The following is a 23,751-nucleotide window of genomic DNA, read 5'->3' as shown; positions in this document are numbered from 1 at the left end:
TTCATAGGAAATTTACGATAAATTTTATTATTATGGAAAATTTACGATAAATTTTCTTTTTATAGGAAATTTTCGATAAATTTACTTAATATAAATTTTCTTTTTGTGGAAAATTTTCGATAAATTTTCTTTTTATAGAATATTTACGATAAATTTTCTTTTTATAGAAAATACGATAAATTTTCTTTTTATAGAAAATTTTCAATAAATTTTCTTTTTATAGAAAATTTTCAATAAATTTTCTTTTTATAGAATATTTACAATAAATTTACTTATTATAGAAAATTTTCGATAAATTTACTTATTATAGAAAATTTCCGATAAATTTACTTATTATAGAAAATTTTCGATAAATTTAATTTTTATAGAAAATTTTCGATAAATTTACTTTTTATAGAAAATTTTCGATAAATTTACATTTTTTAGCAAATTTACGATAAATTTACTTTTTATAGAAAATTTATGAAAAATTTACTTTTTAAAGAAAATTTTCAATAAATTTTCTTTTTATAGAAAATTTTCAATAAATTTTTACAGAAAATTTACGATAAATTTTCTTTTTATAGAAAATTTACGATAAATTTTCATTTTATAGAAAATTTACTATAAATTTTCTTTTTATAGAAAATTTACGATAAAATTTCTTTTTATAGAAAATTTTCAATAAATTTTTACAGAAAATTTACGATAAATTTTCTTTTTATAGAAAATTTACGATAAATTTTCTTTTTATAGAAAATTTACGATAAATTTTCTTTTTATAGAAAATTTACTATAAATTTTCTTTTTATAGAAAATTTACGATAAATTTTCTTTTTATAGAAAATTTACGATAAATTTTCTTTTTATAGAAAATTTTCGATAAATTTACTTTTTATAGAAAATTTTCGATAAATTTACTTTTTATAGAAAATTTTCGATAAATTTACATTTTTTTAGCAAATTTACGATAAATTTACTTTTTATAGAAAATTTATGAAAAATTTACTTTTTAAAGAAAATTTTCAATAAATTTTCTTTTTATAGAAAATTTTCAATAAATTTTTACAGAAAATTTTCAATAAATTTTTACAGAAAATTTACGATAAATTTTCTTTTTATAGAAAATTTACGATAAATTTTCTTTTTATAGAAAATTTACTATAAATTATCTTTTTATAGAAAATTTACGATAAATTTTCTTTTTATAGAAAATTTTCAATAAATTTTTACAGAAAATTTACGATAAATTTTCTTTTTATAGAAAATTTACGATAAATTTTCTTTTTATAGAAAATTTACGATAAATTTTCTTTTTATAGAAAATTTACGATAAATTTTCTTTTTATAGAAAATTTACTATAAATTTTCTTTTTATAGAAAATTTACGATAAATTTTCTTTTTATAGAAAATTTACGATAAATTTTCTTTTTATAGAAAATTTACGATAAATTTTCTTTTTATAGAAAATTTACTATAAATTTTCTTTTTATAAAAAATTTACGATAAATTTTCTTTTTATAGAAAATTTACGATAAATTTTCTTTTTGTAGAAAATTTACGATAAATTTTCTTTTTGTAGAAAATTTACGATAAATTTTCTTTTTAAAGAAAATCTACGATAAATTTTCCCTTTAAAGAAAATCTACGATAAATTTTCTTTTTATAGAAAATTTACGATAAATTTTTTTTAAATAGAAAATTTACGATAAATTTTTTTTAAATAGAAAATTTTATTAAATTGAAAATTTATCGTAAATTTTCCATAAAAAGAAAACTTATTTAAAGAAAATTTACGATAAATTTTCTTTAAATAGAAAATTTACGATTTTCTTTTTATAAAAATTTTCGATATATATTCTTTTTATACAAAATTTTCTTTTAATACAAAATTTTCTTTTTATACAAAATGTTCGATAAATTTTCTTTTTATAGAAAATGTTCGATAAATTTTCTTTTTATAGAAAATGTTCGATAAATTTTGTTTTTATCGAAAATTTTAAATAAATTTTATAGAAAAACTAAATAAATGTATCGAGGTTGAATTAAATTAAAACCAAAAATTCATTTTTTTTAATAAATTTAAAAATAAATAACATTTAAATATTTAATCATTGCAATTAAAACTAAAAACCATATATATAGGTTACATTTTCCATTTGCAATCTATACTATTTAGCTCCGATGCACGTCTGTCAACAAGAATTTATTTAAATGAATTTAAATGAAACAACTTTAACTTCACTTGAAATTCAACTCAGAAAGTCAATATTCATGTTATTTAAAACTTAAAATGCATACACGATGAGACAACGACGACAGACAGACAGACTTCATGCTTCACTCGTAGTCAAACGAATGAAAAAATCGAGATGAAATCAATAAAAGCTTTGCCATTTGAAGAGTATGGATAAAACGTCATCAAGTAGAGTGTTGTTTTAAAAACGTTGCCAGAAAATATTTTAACAAAAACACAAAAACAACCAAACAAATATCCTTCTAACTAATATTAAATATTTGTAACATAAAGGTTACCTGTCGATTTTCACTTATTATATTTGACTGAGAAAAAAAAAAAGAAAAACGTAAAAGAGCTGCTGCATTTACTACAACAGACATAATCATTGATTTCTGTTGCCAGTTTAAAACGGTTGTGCATAAGTATGTAAACAAAATGATGGTGGCTTGCAACGTTTATGGAACCAAAAGTAAATTTTCTAAACTAACCTAAAAAGAAACACAAAAAAAAAAATTTCATCATGTAATGCAAAGTAAAGTTAAGCAATCTAAAGCAGTATGCAACAACTACGGCAACATCTAAAGTTGAATTCACTTTGCCGTCTTTCTTTTATTGCAACTGCAAAGAGGCAACAGTAGAATGTATCCTTCCCCAGAGAAAGGAATATACACAAACTTATACAAACACTGGAACATACAAATAACCAAGATGAAAGTTCAAGTTACAGCTTATAAATGTTGCAAATAGATTTTTTTTCAATTTCTTTCCCTGGCTTTAGAGTGTTGAAAGTATTTCTATATATTGCAGCAATGTGTGTCGTTGTTTGGAGTACTTTTTAGTATAATGAAAAGACGCGCCAATATTATTATGAGTATTTATTAGAAACGTGCTGTATCTCGATAAATATGCATTTATTATTATGATTATTATTAAACATATTTCAGTTGAGTTTCTTTACATTTTTTTTTACATACAAGTATAGTGTGCTTTTTTTGATGTCAATGATCGCTATCTGTAGAATATTGTATACAAGGATGTGGCTGCTACGTGTTATTTTCTGAATATGACTACAATGGTGGCAGTTTTACAAAAAAAAAGCGAAAAATCTTATATAATTGGCAATTTGTGTATGAATAAAATCGCCTTGTTGATTGCAGTTACTAAATAGAAAAAAATATATATTTTTTATATTTGTAAAAAAATTTGTCAGTTTATTAAATGTGTATTTAATTTAATTTTTTCCAAGGAAGTTAAAAAAGATCACGGTTTTAAAACAGAACAGTTTAAGTGAGAAAAAAAAAACAATTTAAATGAAGTAGAATCGATAAACAAAGCTTTTTGTCAAAACTCGTTGAAAGTTAATAAACTAGAGTTTAAAAAAAACATAATGTTAGGAATAGATAAACAAAGCTTTTTCCACAATTCAAATCGGAAATCAAAAAGTTTAAAATTTTATAGATCCCTGATTAATCAATGTTTTTCTAAATGTTCGATTAAAGTTTTTTTTGGATTAAACTGTTATTTCAGTTACAAAACGGAGCTTTCATTAAGCCACTATTGCAGTCAATAAACAAAGGTTTAATAAAACTTAGGCAAAAGCCCACAAACTGAGGTTTAGTTAAACATGAACTGATATGAACTAAAGTTCTTAATAAAACGACAGTTAAAGTTCATAAAGTAAAAGTTTACCAAAACTCTTATTAAAAAAACTTTTACAAATACAAGATTTGAAACAGCTTTAAAACACGACTAAACTTTTGTAAAAGCTCGATGTAAATAGAAAAACGAATAAAGCTTAAATATTAAAGCCGCAATGAAGTTGAATAAAAGAACTTTTAAAAAATACATATTAAATTCAATAAAATAGAAACCATTAAACAAAAGCACTAAATAATTTTTTTAACTAAAATTGAAACTAAACATCTTAAAAATTTCTACAACAGAGAGTTTACAAGATTACTCTTTTTAAGCTTTTATAAATTACAGTTAAAGTCAACAAACTGAACTTTTAGCATACCATATTAAAAATGTTTTGAGATTACTTCGAACAATGAAAAAATTGTGAATAACGACAACAAACTGAGCTTTCCAAAGCCTTAAATAACTTTTAAAACAATGTTATCTAAATTTCTAAAACTCATATAAGTTATGCCAAAGCTCGATAATAAACTATGCTTTTAAAAATAACATGACTCAAGTTAACAAACTGAGTTTTTCTAATGCCTCGACTTAACTACTTTTAGATCGATTAGATCTTAAAAGTCTTTTAAAGTTCACCTAAGCTTTTTAAAGTCCACGATTATAAAGTCTATTACAGTAATGATCTAGGAAGAAGACGAGCCATTAAGACAACACATGATAACTCTGATTCAGCTTAAATAAATGTATTCCCTTAAATTTAAACACAGATTCTCTCACATCCATTTTAAACTCTTTAAAAATAATTTTACTTAAACTAATAAAACACACAAGTTAAACAAACTCTTTTTATCTGATCATCTAAAATCAACCGAAAAACGTTCTCATCAAAGTATATTTACATTTTTTGTTGTCATTTTATCTTTCCCCTTTTTTATTCTCTATCCATAACCAAGTTAAGTGAGTGAGTGTAGTTAAAGTCTCACGGACTATTCATAACAAAACATACATTCCTTTCAAAGGACATTCCATTAAAAGTCAGTCCAAAAAAAAACATCCACATACAACATTTTTATGTCTTTCCATCTCTCTGTGAGTCTCATCGTCAGTACGACCAACAAACAACTGTCTGTTTGTTTTACAACCCTACTGAACTGAAATAATATTGCAAGTAAAAACAAATAAATAACAAATTCGTATTTTCAACTTGCATTCGTATTCGCACTTTTGTTTGAACAGAATTCACATTCAGTTTCGTAATGTTGTGTTTTTTTTTGTTGCTGTAATAAAAACGGAAGGATATGATAGTAAATAAAATACGGTTTGGCGCCTTCAACCTCTATGCAAATAAACTAGACAACGACGACTGACAAACTACATTTTCACAAACAGAGAAAGACACTCATACTTATATACTATAAGTTAAAAATATATCTACAAGTTTATTTTTATTTTAAACGTAACGTAGTAAAGTGCAAAATTGAACGTCACAAAGAGTTTAAGGGTAAATTCCATCTCTGTTACTGATAAAACTTTGAACTTAAATAAAAATAAAAAGTGTAGTGAAAAAAAAAATAGAATGGAAAAACTGTTTTTTAAAAAAAGTTTAAACACTATAAATGCGTGGCAATAAAGTAGTGAACTTAATAAATGCAACATGTTGTAAATGTCTAGTAAATGTACTCTCTCTCCGTAGTTGTGAAAAAAGGGATAAAATGATGTAAACAAATACTTTAGCAAATAGGGAATTTGCATGTCATGGAAATAGAACATACATTTTTCAAATATGAGCAGTATTTATTTTTAAAAGTAAAAAGTATTTAAAATTAAGTTCAGTTCTAGTTCAGTGCTAGTTCGGTTCTAGTTCAGTTCTAGTTCAGTGCTAGTTCAGTGCTAGTTCAGTTCTAGATCAGTTCTAGTTCAGTTCTAGTTCAGTTCTAGTTCAGTTCTAGTTCAGTTCTAGTTCAGTTCTAGTTCAGTTCTAGTTCAGTTCTAGTTCAGTTCTAGTTCAGTTCTAGTTAGTTCTAGTTCAGTTCTAGTTCAGTTCTAGTTCAGTTCTAGTTCAGTTCTAGTTCAGTTCTAGTTCAGTTCTAGTTCAGTTCTAGTTCAGTTCTAGTTCAGTTCTAGTTCAGTTCTAGTTCAGTTCTAGTTCAGTTCTAGTTCAGTTCTAGTTCAGTTCAGTTCTAGTTCAGTTCTAGTTCAGTTCTAGTTCAGTTCTAGTTCAGTTCTAGTTCAGTTCTAGTTCAGTTCTAGTTCAGTTCTAGTTCAGTTCTAGTTCAGTTCTAGTTCAGTTCTAGTTCAGTTCTAGTTCAGTTCTAGTTCAGTTCTAGTTCAGTTCTAGTTCAGTTCTAGTTCAGTTCTAGTTCAGTTCTAGTTCAGTTCTAGTTCAGTTCTAGTTCAGTTCTAGTTCAGTTCTAGTTCAGTTCTAGTTCAGTTCTAGTTCAGTTCTAGTTCAGTTCTAGTTCAGTTCTAGTTCAGTTCTAGTTCAGTTCTAGTTCAGTTCTAGTTCAGTTCTAGTTCAGTTCTAGTTCAGTTCTAGTTCAGTTCTAGTTCAGTTCTAGTTCAGTTCTAGTTCAGTTCTAGTTCAGTTCTAGTTCAGTTCTAGTTCAGTTCTAGTTCAGTTCTAGTTCAGTTCTAGTTCAGTTCTAGTTCAGTTCTAGTTCAGTTCTAGTTCAGTTCTAGTTCAGTTCTAGTTCAGTTCTAGTTCAGTTCTAGTTCAGTTCTAGTTCAGTTCTAGTTCAGTTCTAGTTCAGTTCTAGTTCAGTTCTAGTTCAGTTCTAGTTCAGGTTCTAGTTCAGTTCTAGTTCAGTTCTAGTTAATTATTCAGTTCTAGTTCAGTTCTAGTCTTCTAATATTTACACTTTCTATTACATTCTACATTTCACTTTTTTAAACAAATTTTTCGTTTACAAAACGAGACTTGGAAATGCGTGAGCTCGTAAAATGTCAAGGTATTTATGTTTGTGACTCAAAATAGTACGTGTCCTTTTTCACAACATTTTCTAAAGTTTGTATTGGTTGTATTTCAGTAGATATCACATTTTTTTTTTTTTTTTTTTTTTTTTTTTGTGTCACTTTTCTGTTACAATTTCGAATTTCGAATTGTTAGAATATAAATAAACAGATTTGTCAAGTTATTTTCTTGTATTTACTTTTCTTAAGCCAATCGTCTGCTTATTTGCTAGATCCCTTTAAGTTTATTTCCGCTGCGTTTGTGTAACTTCTAGGGGTCATACAGTGCCAAAGCACGTTTTATTAAGATTGATATAATTTAGTTTTTTTTATACATTTTACATATAACTATATATTTATTTTTTTTACAGAGTATATTTGTTATTTGCCAAAGTGAACTTGAAAATGTTACTTATTGAATTCAGTTAAGATATTTGTATTTTTGTAGGGGTTAAAGATACATAAGTACGTGTTAACTGATATTGCAAATGTCGTAGAAGAAGTACCAAAGTCTAGTTGTCTGTTGAAGTTTTTTGTTGCTTACACACAAATTAAATTCAAAGTTAGCTGTTGGAAGTAGATTTATATATAGAGGTATAGGTTTAAACATTAATAAATAATTTTGTTTAGGAAATTTTTAAAGGTTACTTGGGGCTATGTTTAAAGCAAAAACTATAAAATATATATAATTTCAACATTATTCAAAAATAAAAAACCTTTCTGAAATAATAAATATTTATCCCATTGACTAACAAAAAACAATTAATAACAAAATGCCAGTAAAATTAAACATTTAATTACAAAAAAAATTCAATAATTCCCCATTTAAATATATGTATGTATATATTGATATTTATCTACAAACACTACTATTTTACACAGTAGTAGAGTAGTGATATAGTTGTAGTTCAAAGTAATCATTAAAAATAATTATAAAATTTTACCCCTCCTGCATTTTTTGTTCAAGTTATTTAAAAACATTTCATTTTCATTAGTTTCAATCAGCACAATAACCGGGAAAAAAAGTTTTCTCTCTTTTTTTCAAATAAATAAATTAAGCTGAAATATTTAGTTAAAACGGAAATTCCGACAAACATAAAATTCCTCTGCAGCAGACAAAAATAAATTCAATTTGCTAATATGCCTGCAGACAAAAAAAAAACGAAGTAGAATTGTTGATTCCACATCGTGTGCCATATCTACTATAAATGAAACGATACTACTGCCATCAATACTAAAAATTGCTTTTTTTCCAACTACTCCATAGCGTTGTACATTTGTGCAACATCTATTCATATCCCATATAGAAACATATATTTTTAATGAAAAGCTCTATAAGGCTTTTATTAAAACCCAAACAAACAAATGAATGTTTGTTTGTATGAGAAATTTAAAGAGAGGGAAACATTTTTCGTTTTTATGTATACAAAACAAAATAATATTTAACATACATATAGAAAAGTATCTAGATAAGGATGGTTCTGAAAATATCAGTCATATTTCTGAGTTTTTCTAATTATGCTTATAACACAATTTTCTAATTAACCACTTTTCGCTAGTAATTACACTAGCCAGTTTGGCTCATATAATCAGTTTTCCGGTTTATATGATTACCTTTTTCACTTCAAATAAAAAGAAAAACATATAGAAATATTTAGGAGCTTTTTGATAATAATGTCAAATTAAAAATGTTTCTTTTAGTAAGTAGAGCCAAACTATTAAACACGTTTTCATACTTATGTACTTAACTGTACATAAAACATTGAAAGCATTCGAATGTTTGATTAAATAGTTGGAAATGGCAACCGATTCTTTTAGACATGTCGGCAATATGCAACAAATGTTTCAAATGATGTAATAAATTTACACAAAATAGCAAGTAAGAGTTCTATATTTGGCTGTGGCGACCGGTAAGAATTTTATTACAAAAACGTAAAAAATACCAGTTGTAAAACAAAAAAGTACTGAAAGTCCTCTTTTATAGATTTTTATTCAATCAGGGTGTTGCTTGTGTGCAGAAAAACCAAAAAGTACCATAGATTGCACGGACTCTACATGCTTTATTTTACATATGTTTCTAGGTTAAATTTTATAGAAATTTCAATAAGTACCTTTTGAAGAACGAAAAAGTACCAACAAGTACCCTTTTATAGGTTCTTACCTAATCAAGGCCCTACATGCTAAATTTCATGTTTCTAGGTTCAATATTATAGAAAATTCAAAAAGTACCTTTTGTAGAACGAAAAAGTACCAAAAAGACCCTTTTTATGTGTTCTGACCTAATCCGGGCTCTACATACTTAATTTCATGTTTCTAGGTCCAATATTATAGAAAATTCAAAAAGTACCTTTTGTAGAACGAAAAATTCCCCTTTTATAGGTTCTCTTCTCGCCTAATCCGGGCTCTATGTATTTAATTTCACGTTTCTAGGTTCAATATTATAGAAAATTTGTAGAACGAAAAACTACCAAAAAGTCCCCTTTTATATGTTCTTACCTAATCAAGGCCCTACATGCAAAATTTCATGTTTCAATGTCTAATTTTAAGGAAAATTCAAAAAGTACCTTTTGTAGAACGAAAAAGTACCAAAAAGTTCCCTTTTATGTGTTCTCGCCTAATCCGCGATCTACATACTTAATTTCATGTTTCTAGGTTCAATATTATAGAAAAATCAAAAAGTACCTTTTGTAGAACGAAAAAGAACCAAAAAGTCCCCTTTTATAGGTTCTTACCTAATCAAGGCCCTACATGCTAAATTTCATGTTTCTAGGTTCAATATTATAGAGAATTAAAAAAGTACCTTTTGTAGAACGAAAAGGTATAAAAAAGTCCCCTTTAATGTATTCTCGCCTAATCCAGGCTCTATATATTTAATTTCATGTTTCTAGGTTCAATATTATAGAAAATTCAAAAAGTACCTTTTGTAGAACGAGTACCAAAAAGTTCCCTTTAATCTATTCTCTTCTAATCCAGGCTCTACATACTTAATTTCATGTTTCTAGCCAATAACAACGTAACGTAACGTTTGCTTTGTGTTTATAAACAAGAAATTACAATAACAAAAAAATGTACCGTTTGATACTGTGTTTTGTTTGTTTATTGTTTCTGTATAAGCATGCACGAAAAATGTAAATTTTTGATGAAATTTTCAGAGGTGGATTTTTACTCATATCTTCCTTATTTATGGGCCGATTGAGCTGAAAATTCTGATCTCGCAGATATCTGGGGTCTTCTGAAAACTGATTTCAACATACACACAGACAGACGGACAGAGGGACAGACGGACATGGCTAAATCGACTACGCTATCTATAAGGATCCAGAATATATATATGTACTTTATAGGGACATAAAATTACATATATTATAGAAATTTCAAACGGAATGACAAACTTATATATACCCTTCTCACGAAGGTAAAAGGTTTAAAAAGTGATTTTCTAAGAGGGATTTTAAATTTTGGCAGAGGGATTTACTTCTACATTAAATTTATTAATGAAGAATTTCATAGTGATATTAGTATTTATAAGTGAATTTTGACCATCTAATGGTTTTCGGAAGGGGACGTTTTAAGGGGGCTAAAGTGAAATGAAACCCGTTCATTACGAAAATAAAAAGAATCATTCAGTCTTAATAAAACTAAGCTTTGTCCATTATAAGCTCAAAAGCCGTAATCGGAGGAAGGCTGTGTGGAGACTAGTCAAAATAATGTACCAATTTTAACCATTTTCCTTAAACTTCATCCTTGGGACAAAGGAAGAGCATGTCCCATGAAAACTACGACCTTTGGGGTGGGCACAAGGTTTACATGGACACACAGAAGGACAGACCGATGGACAGACCGACGGATGGACAGACAGACGGTCATAGATAAATAGACTCAGAAAGTGATTCTGAGCCGATTAGAAACTTTAAGGATCTACTGGCGCTACATATGTATACAATTTCATTAATAACACTAATAACCCAGCAAAAACTCCGTAGTGACTAGTGTACTTACTGAACTCCTTACATTTAAAGAACAGCTTAATACCATCTGCAATATTTATGTATTTATTCTAGCGATAACTGTACTGATGATTACTTCATCTACCTTATATTAGTGATAATGATATTTTTGCTTATTCACATAGGTAACGAAAACCAACAGAGAATAGGATTTTAACTTTTAATCTTTTTATTCAAACACTTTATTTTCATTGAGATGAAATCTAATAGGATTACTACAGCATATTCAAAAATAATTTATTTCAAGGAACACCCTATTGTACAGAAATCATATAGACAAATCAATAAACAAACAAGCATGTGCAAGATCTACAATTTTTTTTTTCAAATACTTCCCAAAAATTGCAACAAACTGTTCAAAAAATTCTCTCAACTAAATTTAGCTGAGAGGCAATTAAAATTATATTGAGTAATTTTTTAGTTGTTAATTTAAACTTTTTACTGATATCACATTATAATTACTTAAATTTGAACATACAAATTAGTCAATGATTGAATTTATTTTTTATTAGTGTAAACTCTCACTAGTTTAATTAGAGTGTAATTAAATTTCAAATATAAACTCACCTTTCTCTCAGCAGTAAATCATGTCATGACATGCTCTTCAATTTGATCAACACTTTTTGCATATTATTTACACTAACACTTACAATATTTATTAAAACACCAAAAAAATATGGGTAATGAAATGTTGAAACTTTATAACTAACAGGATTTTATCTAATGAGATGAAGATGCCAATCGATCTCATTATAATATAAGAAAAAATGGCATTATCATATCATATACCAATAAAATATGTTAGTTATGTAGTATCATAAGTTTGTTTTTTTAGAAGGGTATATATAAGTTTGTTTTTCAGTTCATAATTTAAAAATATTAATTTTGTGACCTAATATATATATATTTTAAAACACACAAACACTTATTTATTTACTTTAACACATAATTTAATGTTGACCTTTGTTTTTTGAAAATATACATATTAATTATTTAGTACATTTTTATTAAAACACAATTAAATAATTTAAATATTATATTCAAAACTTTTTTCAATTCACTTAAAAACGTCTTTTACATACCGATGTTTAATTCTTACTGATTGAATGAAAAGAAGTAATAAAATTAAAACGGTAAAAAATTATTTATTTCTTTTGTTTTGTAATGTAAAAGAGAGACGAAAGGAACAATAACAACACATTGAACAATGATTGATACGTACTTGCAGACGCATGTAAATATTATGACGTCACATATTGATCAGCAATGAGTGGAGTTAAAAAAGGAAAAAAGCATTGGTCGCTGAGAATTAAATGTTAAGAGTGTAAGCAATAGAAATAAAAGGAGAGTAGGAATTAAGCAGTGATATCACTCTGCAAGCACTTGTTTTAATAAAACCTCTGAAAATTTCATCAAAAATTGGTGCATGCTTAGACAAACATATTTAATTAACAACAACAACACACAGCGTAATACGAAAAAATTTGTTTTTGTACTTTTTTGTTTAAGGGGCCTTTACACGATCACACTTTTTCTAATGAAAAAGAAATATGCAAGTTTACACGATGAGTATAAAACAATAACAAAGTAAGATGGAAACTACTGTTTCATTTTTTTTGGTATGTGTTTAGAAGGGTATATATAAGTTTGTTTTTCAGTTCATAATTTAAAAATATTAATTTTGTGACCTAATAAGGAACAAATACAATTTGTAACTCCGTATAGGTATAGAAGTCGGTTTAGCGATGTCCGTCTGTCTGTTTCTCTGTCTGTCTGTCCGTCTGTATGTTTGTTGAAATCAATTTTCTGAAAACCCCAGATATCTTCGGGATCCCAATCTTCAAAAATTCTGTCAGACATGCTTTCGAGAAGTTTGCTATTTAAAATCAGCAAAATCGGCGATATGAGCAAAAATCCGAGACAACCTCCAAAAATTTCATAAAAAATTTAGAATTTTCATGCATGCTGCGGCAGAGATTATAAACAAACAACAACAAAACACGTAATCATACGGTAAATTTTGTTATTGGAATTACTTGTTTACAAAAACAATGCAAAGAAAGAACAACAATTACGAATGAAGCAGTATGTTGTTATTGATTGGAAACATGAAATTAAGTATGTAAAGTATGTAAGTGAGAACACATAAAGGGGAACTTTTTGGTACTTTTTCGTTGTACAAAAGGTACTTTTTCAATAATATTGAACCTAGAATCATGAAATTAAGTATGTACTTTTTGAATTTTCAAAATGTACTTTTTGAATTTTCTATAATATTTAACCTATAGACTAAATAATTGCAGCATGTAGGGCACGGAGTAAGTGAGAACATATAAAAGGGGACTTTTTGGCACTTTTTCGTTCTTTAAAAGGTGTTTTTTGAATTTTCTTATAATATTGAACCTAGAAGCAAGAAAATAAGCATGTAAATGCTAAAATATAAAAGGGGATGTTTTGGTACTTTTTCCTTCTTAAAAATGTACTTTTTAAATTTTCTATAATATTGAACCTAGAAGCATGAAATTAAGCATGTAGGGCCCGGAGTAAGTGATAAAATATGAAAGGGGATGTTTTGGTACTTTTTCGTTATTCGAAAGATACTTTTTGAATTTTCTATAATATGTTTTGGTACTTTTTCGTTCTTCAAAAAGTACTTTTTGAAATTTCTATAATATTGAACCTAAAAACATTAAATTAAGCATGTAGGGCCTGGAGTAAGAGGGAACATATAAAAGGGGACTTTTTGGTACTTTTCCATCCTTCAAAAGGTATTTATTGAATTTTTTATAATATCGAAACTAGAACCATGACATTCATTATGTAGAGCTTGGAGTAAATGAGAATTTATAAAAGGAGACTTTTGGTACTTTTTCGTTATCCAAAGGAACTTTTTGAATTTTCTATAATATTAAACCTAGAAACATAAAATAAGCTTGTAAATCCCCTATAAAAGAGGTTGTTTAGTACTTTTTTGTTCTTTAATCTTATTTATAGAAAATTTTCGAAAAATTCTGTTTTTCATAGAAAAATTTCAAAAAATTTTCTTTTTCATAATAGACAGTTTTCGAAAAATTCTATTTTTCATAGAAAACTTTAGAAAAATTCTAATTTTTAATCCAAATTTGAGAAAAATTCTCTAATATTTTTAGAAAAATTCCCTTTTTCCCTTTCTCATAAAAATTTTTCGAAAAATTCACTTGTTCATAGAAATTTTTCAATAAGTTCTTTTTTTCAGAGAAAAATATGGAATAATTCAGTTTTGCACAGAATTTTAGAAAATTTATTTTTTTCATAAAAATTTCCATTTTTCATAGAAAATTTTCTTTTTAATAGAAAAATTTCGAAAAATTATATTTTTCATAGAAAATTTTCGAAAAATTATATTTTAGCAAAAAATTTTCGAAAAATTATTTTTTTAGTAGAAAATTTTCGAAAAATTATTTTTTTAGCAGAAAATTTTCGAAAAATTCTTTTTTTAGCAGAAAATTTTCGAAAAATTCTTTTTTTTATAGAAAATTTTTGAAAATTAAAAAAATTCCATATTCGAAAAATTCTCTTTTTCATAGAAAATTTTCGAAAAATTCTCTGTTTCATGGAAAATTTGTTAAAATACTCTTTTTCATAGAACATTTTTGAAAAAATCTCTTCTTCATAGAAAATTTTTAAAAAATTCTCTTTTTTCACAAAAAATTTTTCAAAAATTCTCGTTTTCACATTAAATTTTTGAAAACTTATCTTTTTCACAAAAAAAAAAAAAAAAAAAAAATTTTTAATTCTCTTTCTTTTCACAAAAAATGTTTGAAAATTTATCTTTTCTTAGAAAATTCTCTATATTTAGTTAATAATATTTTTCATGCAAAATGTTATCTGATTATAATTATATGTTTAATAGCAATCGTAATATTGTTGCACACTGTGTAGTCGAATATGCAATAAGCATACCATTTAATTCAGAAAAGAAACATTAATGAAATTACAGCTATATGCTACATACAAAAGTACATATGTATGTACATGATATTGTTTTAGTTTTTCCCTTTAAATTGTTATTTAAATATTCCTCATAGAGATGAAAGTAGTATGTGGGATGATATGTAACTATTTGTTTAAATTTAACAGTTTAAGCTTATTTTAGTTTAATTAACTTTAATATGTTTTTAAGTAGTCTACACATTCACAAACTCATTTACTCGTTTAAAAAATACTACACAAAAAATAAAGGTAAATATTTTACTATAAAGTGAATGTGTTTTTGCAAATATGGCAAGTGAATGTTGCTTTTGAGTTTCACACTGAAATTAAAATTGCAAAAAAAAAGAAAAATAAATACATGTATGTACAGGTACAAACATGCTTTAATACAGATTCGCATCAACCTTATAGTATAAATATGCACTAGTATATGAAAACTGGTTAAAGTTTAATAGAACTAAGTAAAATGCAAACTAAATATTTGTAAAATTCTTTGAGCATTAGAAAAAGTAAAGTCTTTCGAGATGCTAAGAAAAAATTCTCAGTTTTTTTTTATAAACAATATTTCCGCCATTAAGAGATTTCACTGTAAACTACCTTTGTGCAATGTTATTTTTGCATACGAAAAGCTTTAGCTTTTATATTTAAAATTAACATTAATGTAACTAAACTATACAACAAAAATTATATCAGGATAATACTTGGATTCCTTTGCATTTCATTTATTCATTCATTAAAGAAATTAAATGTATGTTTTCTCTTTTTACTTGTTTGCAACTATAATATTCTAAAGTTAACTTTTGACATCATCAAAATTCTGCGTACTGCAAAAAGCTACAGAAAGGATAGGTAGCACAGAAATTAACTTTTTACAAAAAATTCGTTTTATAGACAAGTTTTTATAGAAAAAAGTTTTTATAGAAAATTTTCGAAACATTTTGTTTTTATAGAAAATGTCCTTTTTATAGATAATTTTCGATAAGTTTAGATTGCCTTGTTATACAAACTTTTCTATAAATTTTCCTTTCAATAGAAAATTTTTCATAAATAAAAAAAATTCACAATTTATAAAAAATGGTCTTTGGTTTATCAAAAATGTTCGCAACTAAATCAAAGTAAAAATATTCAAATTTAATTGCTACAATCTATAGCTTTCTCATTACTAGTCCGGCCACAATTTTAACAACTAACTGCAAGCATAAACAAAAACATTTCAATGCATTGTTAAATCTTGTTTGGCGAGGTTGTTGCAAGTAAATTTTTCCTCAACTCAAAATACATTCTAACATCAAAACGCATACTCACATAAACTCATACACACACATATATTTACATACACATATACAGTATAAGCTTAATTTGACCACATTTTAAAACATAACCATGACATTTAGGGTCATGTTAATGTTTTGCAAACGTTTGTTTGTTCCTTTACACATAAGCGTACGGTTGTGTGTGACATGCATCTTTCTATCCCTACATATTCCCTTTAGCTTTACTCTGCTACAAACATTAGTTACTCTGCATATATCCATGTGTTTTACTTACACGTATATTGAATGTTGCATGTTTTTGTTTCCGTGTTTCCTTCTGGTATTTTACCATCTACATTACGTTAGATGTGTCCGTATGTGTGTTTTGTTTAAGTAAATTGTATATGCATGTATTTATATGTGTATATGTATGTTGCAAGTAAGTTTTTCTGCTTACATTTAAGTAAAGGAATGGTATTTTGTATTTGCTAAGAGCCAGCTTAATATTGTAAAAGGTCAGTTAAGAGCAGTGGAAATAGTAGCTGTAGTAACTAGTTGTTTGGACTGTTATGTGACCAAGAACTATAAATGTTGATATATGTATTGTTTTTGCATGTTTTTAAGGAGGTTGTATTAATAAAAATTCACCAAAAACTAAGTATTTGCCCGTATTGTGGACTCGACTGCAGAAAAAACTATAGATTATGGACCAAATCGTAGACCAGACTATAGACTAGAGTATAGACCAGACTATAGACTAGACTATAGACTAGACTATAGACTAGACTATAGACTAGACTATAGACTATAGACTAGACTATAGACTAGACTATAGACTAGACTATAGACTAGACTATAGACTAGACTATAGACTAGACTATAGACTAGACTATAGACTAGACTATAGACTAGACTATAGACTAGACTATAGACTAGACTATAGACTAGACTATAGACTAGACTATAGACTAGACTATAGACTAGACTATAGACTAGACTATAGACTAGACTATAGACTAGACTATAGACTAGACTATAGACTAGACTATAGACTAGACTATAGACTAGACTATAGACTAGACTATAGACTAGACTATAGACTAGACTATAGACTAGACTATAGACTAGACTATAGACTAGACTATAGACTAGACTATAGACTAGACTATAGACTAGACTATAGACTAGACTATAGACTAGACTATAGACTAGACTATAGACTAGACTATAGACTAGACTATAGACTAGACTATAGACTAGACTATAGACTAGACTATAGACTAGACTATAGACTAGACTATAGACTAGACTATAGACTAGACTATAGACTAGACTATAGACTAGACTATAGACTAGACTATAGACTAGACTATAGACTAGACTATAGACTAGACTATAGACTAGACTATAGACTAGACTATAGACTAGACTATAGACTAGACTATAGACTAGACTATAGACTAGACTATAGACTAGACTATAGACTAGACTATAGACTAGACTATAGACTAGACTATAGACTAGACTATAGACTAGACTATAGACTAGACTATAGACTAGACTATAGACTAGACTATAGACTAGACTATAGACTAGACTATAGACTAGACTATAGACTAGACTATAGACTAGACTATAGACTAGACTATAGACTAGACTATAGACTAGACTATAGACTAGACTATAGACTAGACTATAGACTAGACTATAGACTATAGACTAGACTATAGACTAGACTATAGACTAGACTATAGACTAGACTATAGACTAGACTATAGACTAGACTATAGACTAGACTATAGACTAGACTATAGACTAGACTATAGACTAGACTATAGACTAGACTATAGACTAGACTATAGACTAGACTATAGACTAGACTATAGACTAGACTATAGACTAGACTATAGACTAGACTATAGACTAGACTATAGACTAGACTATAGACTAGACTATAGACTAGACTATAGACTAGACTATAGACTAGACTATAGACTAGACTATAGACTAGACTATAGACTAGACTATAGACTAGACTATAGACTAGACTATAGACTAGACTATAGACTAGACTATAGACTAGACTATAGACTAGACTATAGACTAGACTATAGACTAGACTATAGACTAGACTATAGACTAGACTATAGACTAGACTATAGACTAGACTATAGACTAGACTATAGACTAGACTATAGACTAGACTATAGACTAGACTATAGACTAGACTATAGACTAGACTAGACTAGACTATAGACTAGACTATAGACTAGACTATAGACTAGACTATAGACTAGACTATAGACTAGACTATAGACTACAGACTAGACTATAGACTAGACTATAGACTAGACTATAGACTAGACTATAGACTAGACTATAGACTAGACTATAGACTAGACTATAGACTAGACTATAGACTAGACTATAGACTACAGACTAGACTATAGACTAGACTATAGACTAGACTATAGACTAGACTATAGACTAGACTATAGACTAGACTATAGACTAGACTATAGACTAGACTATAGACTAGACTATAGACTAGACTATAGACTAGACTATAGACTAGACTATAGACTAGACTATATACTAGACTGTAGACTAGACTATAGACTAGACTATAGACTAGACTATAGACTAGACTATAGACTAGACTATAGACTAGACTATAGACTAGACTATAGACTAGACTATAGACTAGACTATACTAGACTATAGACTAGACTATAGACTAGACTATAGACTAGACTATAGACTAGACTATAGACTAGACTATAGACTAGACTATAGACTAGACTATAGACTAGACTATAGACTAGACTATAGACTAGACTATAGACTAGACTATAGACTAGACTATAGACTAGACTATAGACTAGACTATAGACTAGACTATAGACTAGACTATAGACTAGACTATAGACTAGACTATAGACTAGACTATAGACTAGACTATAGACTAGACTATAGACTAGACTATAGACTAGACTATAGACTAGAATATAGACTAGACTATAGACTAGACTATAGACTAGACTATAGACTAGACTATAGACTAGACTATAGACTAGACTATAGACTAGACTATAGACTAGACTATAGACTAGACTATAGACTAGACTATAGACTAGACTATAGACTAGACTATAGACTAGACTATAGACTAGACTATAGACTAGACTATAGACTAGACTATAGACTAGACTATAGACTAGACTATAGACTAGACTAGACTAGACTATAGACTAGACTATAGACTAGACTATAGACTAGACTATAGACTAGACTATAGACTAGACTATAGACTAGACTATAGACTAGACTATAGACTAGACTATAGACTAGACTATAGACTAGACTATAGACTAGACTATAGACTAGACTATAGACTAGACTATAGACTAGACTATAGACTAGACTATAGACTAGACTATAGACTAGACTATAGACTAGACTATAGACTAGACTATAGACTAGACTATAGACTAGACTATAGACTAGACTATAGACTAGACTATAGACTAGACTATAGACTAGACTATAGACTAGACTATAGACTAGACTATAGACTAGACTATAGACTAGACTATAGACTAGACTATAGACTAGACTATAGACTAGACTATAGACTAGACTAGACTAGACTATAGACTAGACTATAGACTAGACTATAGACTAGACTATAGACTAACTATAGACTAGACTATAGACTAGACTATAGACTAGACTATAGACTAGACTATAGACTAGACTATAGACTAGACTATAGACTAAGCTACTGACTAGACTATAGACTAGACTATAGACTAGACTATAGACTAGACTATAGACTAGACTATAGACTAGACTATAGACTAGACTATAGACTAGACTATAGACTAGACTATAGACTAGACTATAGACTAGACTATAGACTAGACTATAGACTAGACTATAGACTAGACTATAGACTAAGCTACTGACTAGCTGTAGGTTGGTCACCTTAATAGTTTTTACATGTGTATAGAGCTAATCGCAATACCGCATACACATGTACATATTTCTATTTAAAAATGTACATATGTATGTGTGGTTATGAAAAGACTCATTCAACCGCAAGTACAGTTTTAACAATAATGTTTTTATGCAAACATTTTTAATTTTTTTTCCGACAACTATATATGTTTTTTTTACATACTAACACATTTGACATGAAAACACACACACAATGAATAAATATGTTTGTATACGTAAACAAAACTTTGTCTTTTAACAAAAGGTTTTGTAAAAAAAAGGACAACAATAGAAATAAAATTTATTATTTTAACAACATTTTGTGGTAACAAATAAATGCAATTATTAAACAACTACAAAATGAAACAAACAAAAAAGAGCAATCTGCTCTGTATTCTAAAAAAAAAAAAAAAACTTTTTAAATGTCATACATTAATTAAGTGGAATGAAAACGATGAAAATTGAGTGCCACAAAAAATAATGAGAATGAAAATAACAACAAATTAAAGCAGCATTTAATTTAACAACAATTAAGTTTAACTAAATATTGTTTCCTTTTTATCTTTGCATTACAGCAATAATTTGCCAACCAAAAAGTTAAATTAAACTACAAAAACTACTGCTACAGCAGCTTAAAAGGCAGCAAAACTATTGCAACAACAACAATAATAATTGCTACAATAACAAGACATGCTCTTAAATTTAACAGCAGCAACAACAACAACAAGATGATAAATATACAACAACAAAAACCTATTAGCAAACAGCAACAGAAACAAAAGTATCAGCAACATTTTCAACATCCACATCCTCAACAACACCAGCAGCAAAAGCAGCGACATCTTTCCCATCATCAGCATCCTCAAAAATATTCCCACCATTACCACTATCATCATCCACATCATCAGGAGCAATTTTATCATTTTAGCAGCAAAGAAATTGTATTAATTTTTAAACAAATTTTACATTCACACACAAACATTCTGAGATGGAATTTATTGACGATATTTTTATTATGCAACTGTATAGGTGAGTGTTTCCTGTCTATTTCGTCTAAGTGTGTGTGTTTTATTTATTACTCTATATATAGATGTGTGTTGTTTTAAATTGTACTTTTTCGTTTTAATTTCAAATTATATTTTGTTGCTAAATTTATGTTTTTTTATTTAACATATAATTTTGCAACTTTTTAATTTGTTTTTTACTTTGTTTGGGGATTTGTTATTGGAATAAAAGGAGCAATTTCAGATCGATCGAATAATTTTCTAAAGAGAAAATTTGATCGATATGAATCGACCGAACAGGTTTCTAAAAAGAAAATTTGATCGATCTGATATCGAAAAATTTCCTAAAGAGAATTTGATCGATCTGAGATCGAAAAATGTTCTAAAAAGCAATTTGATCGATTTGAGATTGAAAAATTTTCTAAAGAGAAAATTGATCGATTTGAGATTGAAAAATTCCCTAAAGAGAAAATTTGATCGATCTGAGAACTAAAAATTTTCTCCAGAGAAAATTGATTGATCTGAGATCGAAAAATGTTCTAAGAAGAAAATTAATCGATCTGAGATCGAAAATTTTCTTAAAGAGAAAATTGATCGATCTGAGATCGAAAATTTTATTTAAGAGAAAGTTGATCGATCTGAGATCGAAAAATTTCCCAAAGAGAAAATTGATTGATCTGAGATCGAAAAATTTCCCAAAGAAAAAATTGATTGATCTGAAATCGAAAAATTTCCTAAAAAAAAAATTTGATCGATCTGAGATCGAAAAATTTCCTAAAGAGAACATTGATCGATCTGAGATCGAAAAATTTCCTAAAGAGAACATTGATCGATCTGAGATCGAAAAATTTCCTAAAGAGAAAATTGATCGATCTGAGATTGAAAAATTTCCTAAAGAGAAAATTGATCGATCTGAGATCGAAAAATTTCCTAAAGAGAAAATTGATCGATCTGAGATCGAAAAATTTCTTAAAGAGAAAATTGATCGATCTGAGATCGAAAAATTTCCAAAAGAGAAAATTGATCGATCTGAGATCGAAAAATTTCTTAAAGAGAAAATTGATCGATCTGAGATCGAAAAATTTCCTAAAGAGAAAATTGATCGATCTGAGATCGAAAAATTTCCTGAACAGGATATTGATCGATCTAAGATTTAAAAATTCCTAAAGGGAAAATTAATCGATCTGAAATCAAAACATTTCCTAAAGAGAAAATTTATCGATCTGACATCGAAAAATTTCCTAAAGAGATAGTTGACTTTGGTCGATCTGTCAAATTTTTCCTTTTTCACATTTCCCTACTTTTTAAATAAATAATTATTATTTCAATTTTTAAAAAAACAAATCTGCTTCAATTATAAAACTAAAAACTTTCGTTCTTGTTGTTCACTTTTTGTTATATTCATTACGAAAAAAAATTACCAAAATCAAAATGTATGAAATCAAAGATTTTTGCATTTCCAACAAAATTTCCTCTCACACATCATATTCAACTCTAAACACGGGATCATCATCGTCGTCATCATCATCATCATCAGTGAGTGCATTCGAGCCAGACTTTGTAATACCATTGGAAAATGTTACGGTGGCGCAAGGACGTGATGCCACATTTACGTGCGTGGTCAATAATTTGGGTGGTCATAGGGTGAGTGGAGATTCTGGAACACCAGCCAAGGTATGTAATCGGTTTTAAAAGGCGTAAAAATAAAATAAAATTTCTACTTTTTCTTTAAAATTTATTTTCAAATTTTATTTTAAACTTTAAAAGAAAGTAAAATTTTTTTATATTCACTAAAGCACCTGCACCAAATTGAAAGAGAGAATTTAAGAAAAATAAATAATATTTATTTAATTTATACTTTTTTGTTGTTTAAGAAAACAAAGTAGCCAACTTCTATCACAAATCAAGTAAAAAAAATTAATAATTTAAAAAGCACTACTGCACTTTTTGCACCAACTGCACCATCTACTACTCCAACACAACTTTGCACTTATTTTTGGTTTATTGAACCTGTCAATTGGAAAAGGAAAGAAACCAAAGCTTGCCATAACATTTGTTTCTCTTTCAAGGTTTCCCCAACTTTGCTTTTCTACAGCTCAAAGAGAAACAGATGTTGAACTTGTTAATAATTTCATTTTTTTTTATTTAATTTTATTTATGAAAATATATTTTTTTTAAACAGCTTTCAATTTAATTGCAATGATTTGTTATTGTGCAACATTATGTGTGTATATGTGTTTGTGACCAATAAATTACGGTCATAAACATTTTTATTATTGATTTTTAATATTTTATTATTTATTCAGTTTTTCATATTCATGATTCTTTAATGCACATACCACACTCGGAAACATGCATTAACATGCTGATTTTTATTTTGTTGATTTTAAACTCATTTAATTTGCAATTTAATTCAAACGAACAAAAAAAAACGAAAGGAAAAAACTTTTTACTTTAATGCAAAATTTATTGGTTTTGTATTTTATGTATATTTAATTTTTTGCTCCAACTTTATCCACTTTAAATACAAAATACAACATAATATGTGTATGAAATGTTTTTATTTTCATTTTTTATTTTGTGTTTTTTAATTAAATTATTACCTATTAATTAAATGTCATTAAAATATTCGTCATAAATTTTAAGCAGAGAATAAAAGTTAAAAATTTATGGCAATATACATACATACGTGGAGAAAGGATGTGAT

General features: G+C 27.4%; 1 protein-coding gene across 3 annotated transcripts in view; it reads left to right on the top strand.

Moving 5' to 3' along the window:
• Positions 1–22,841, top strand: part of LOC119611269 (sex-determining region Y protein-like) — a 46,874-nt gene extending 24,033 nt beyond the window's left edge. For 2 of the 3 annotated variants that reach the window (XM_037966795.1, XM_037966796.1), the window contains exons 3-4: positions 20,616–21,069; positions 22,492–22,841. In XM_037966795.1, the coding sequence (XP_037822723.1) occupies positions 20,769–21,069; positions 22,492–22,736 (546 nt within the window). In that variant the 5' untranslated portion in view covers positions 20,616–20,768 and the 3' untranslated portion in view covers positions 22,737–22,841. The remainder of the gene's footprint in view (positions 1–20,615; positions 21,070–22,491) is intronic. The other variant, XM_037966797.1, reaches the window with a different exon arrangement.
• The last annotated feature ends 910 nt before the right edge of the window (positions 22,842–23,751 follow it).

This window comes from Lucilia sericata, unplaced genomic scaffold, assembly GCF_015586225.1.
Source record: "Lucilia sericata isolate MDLA Ls3-8-SP2 unplaced genomic scaffold, ASM1558622v1 Contig001403F_arrow, whole genome shotgun sequence".
Classification (NCBI taxonomy): domain Eukaryota; kingdom Metazoa; phylum Arthropoda; class Insecta; order Diptera; family Calliphoridae; genus Lucilia; species Lucilia sericata.
Note: the sequence above shows the minus strand (reverse complement) of the source record. Positions and strands in the feature narration are given on the sequence as shown.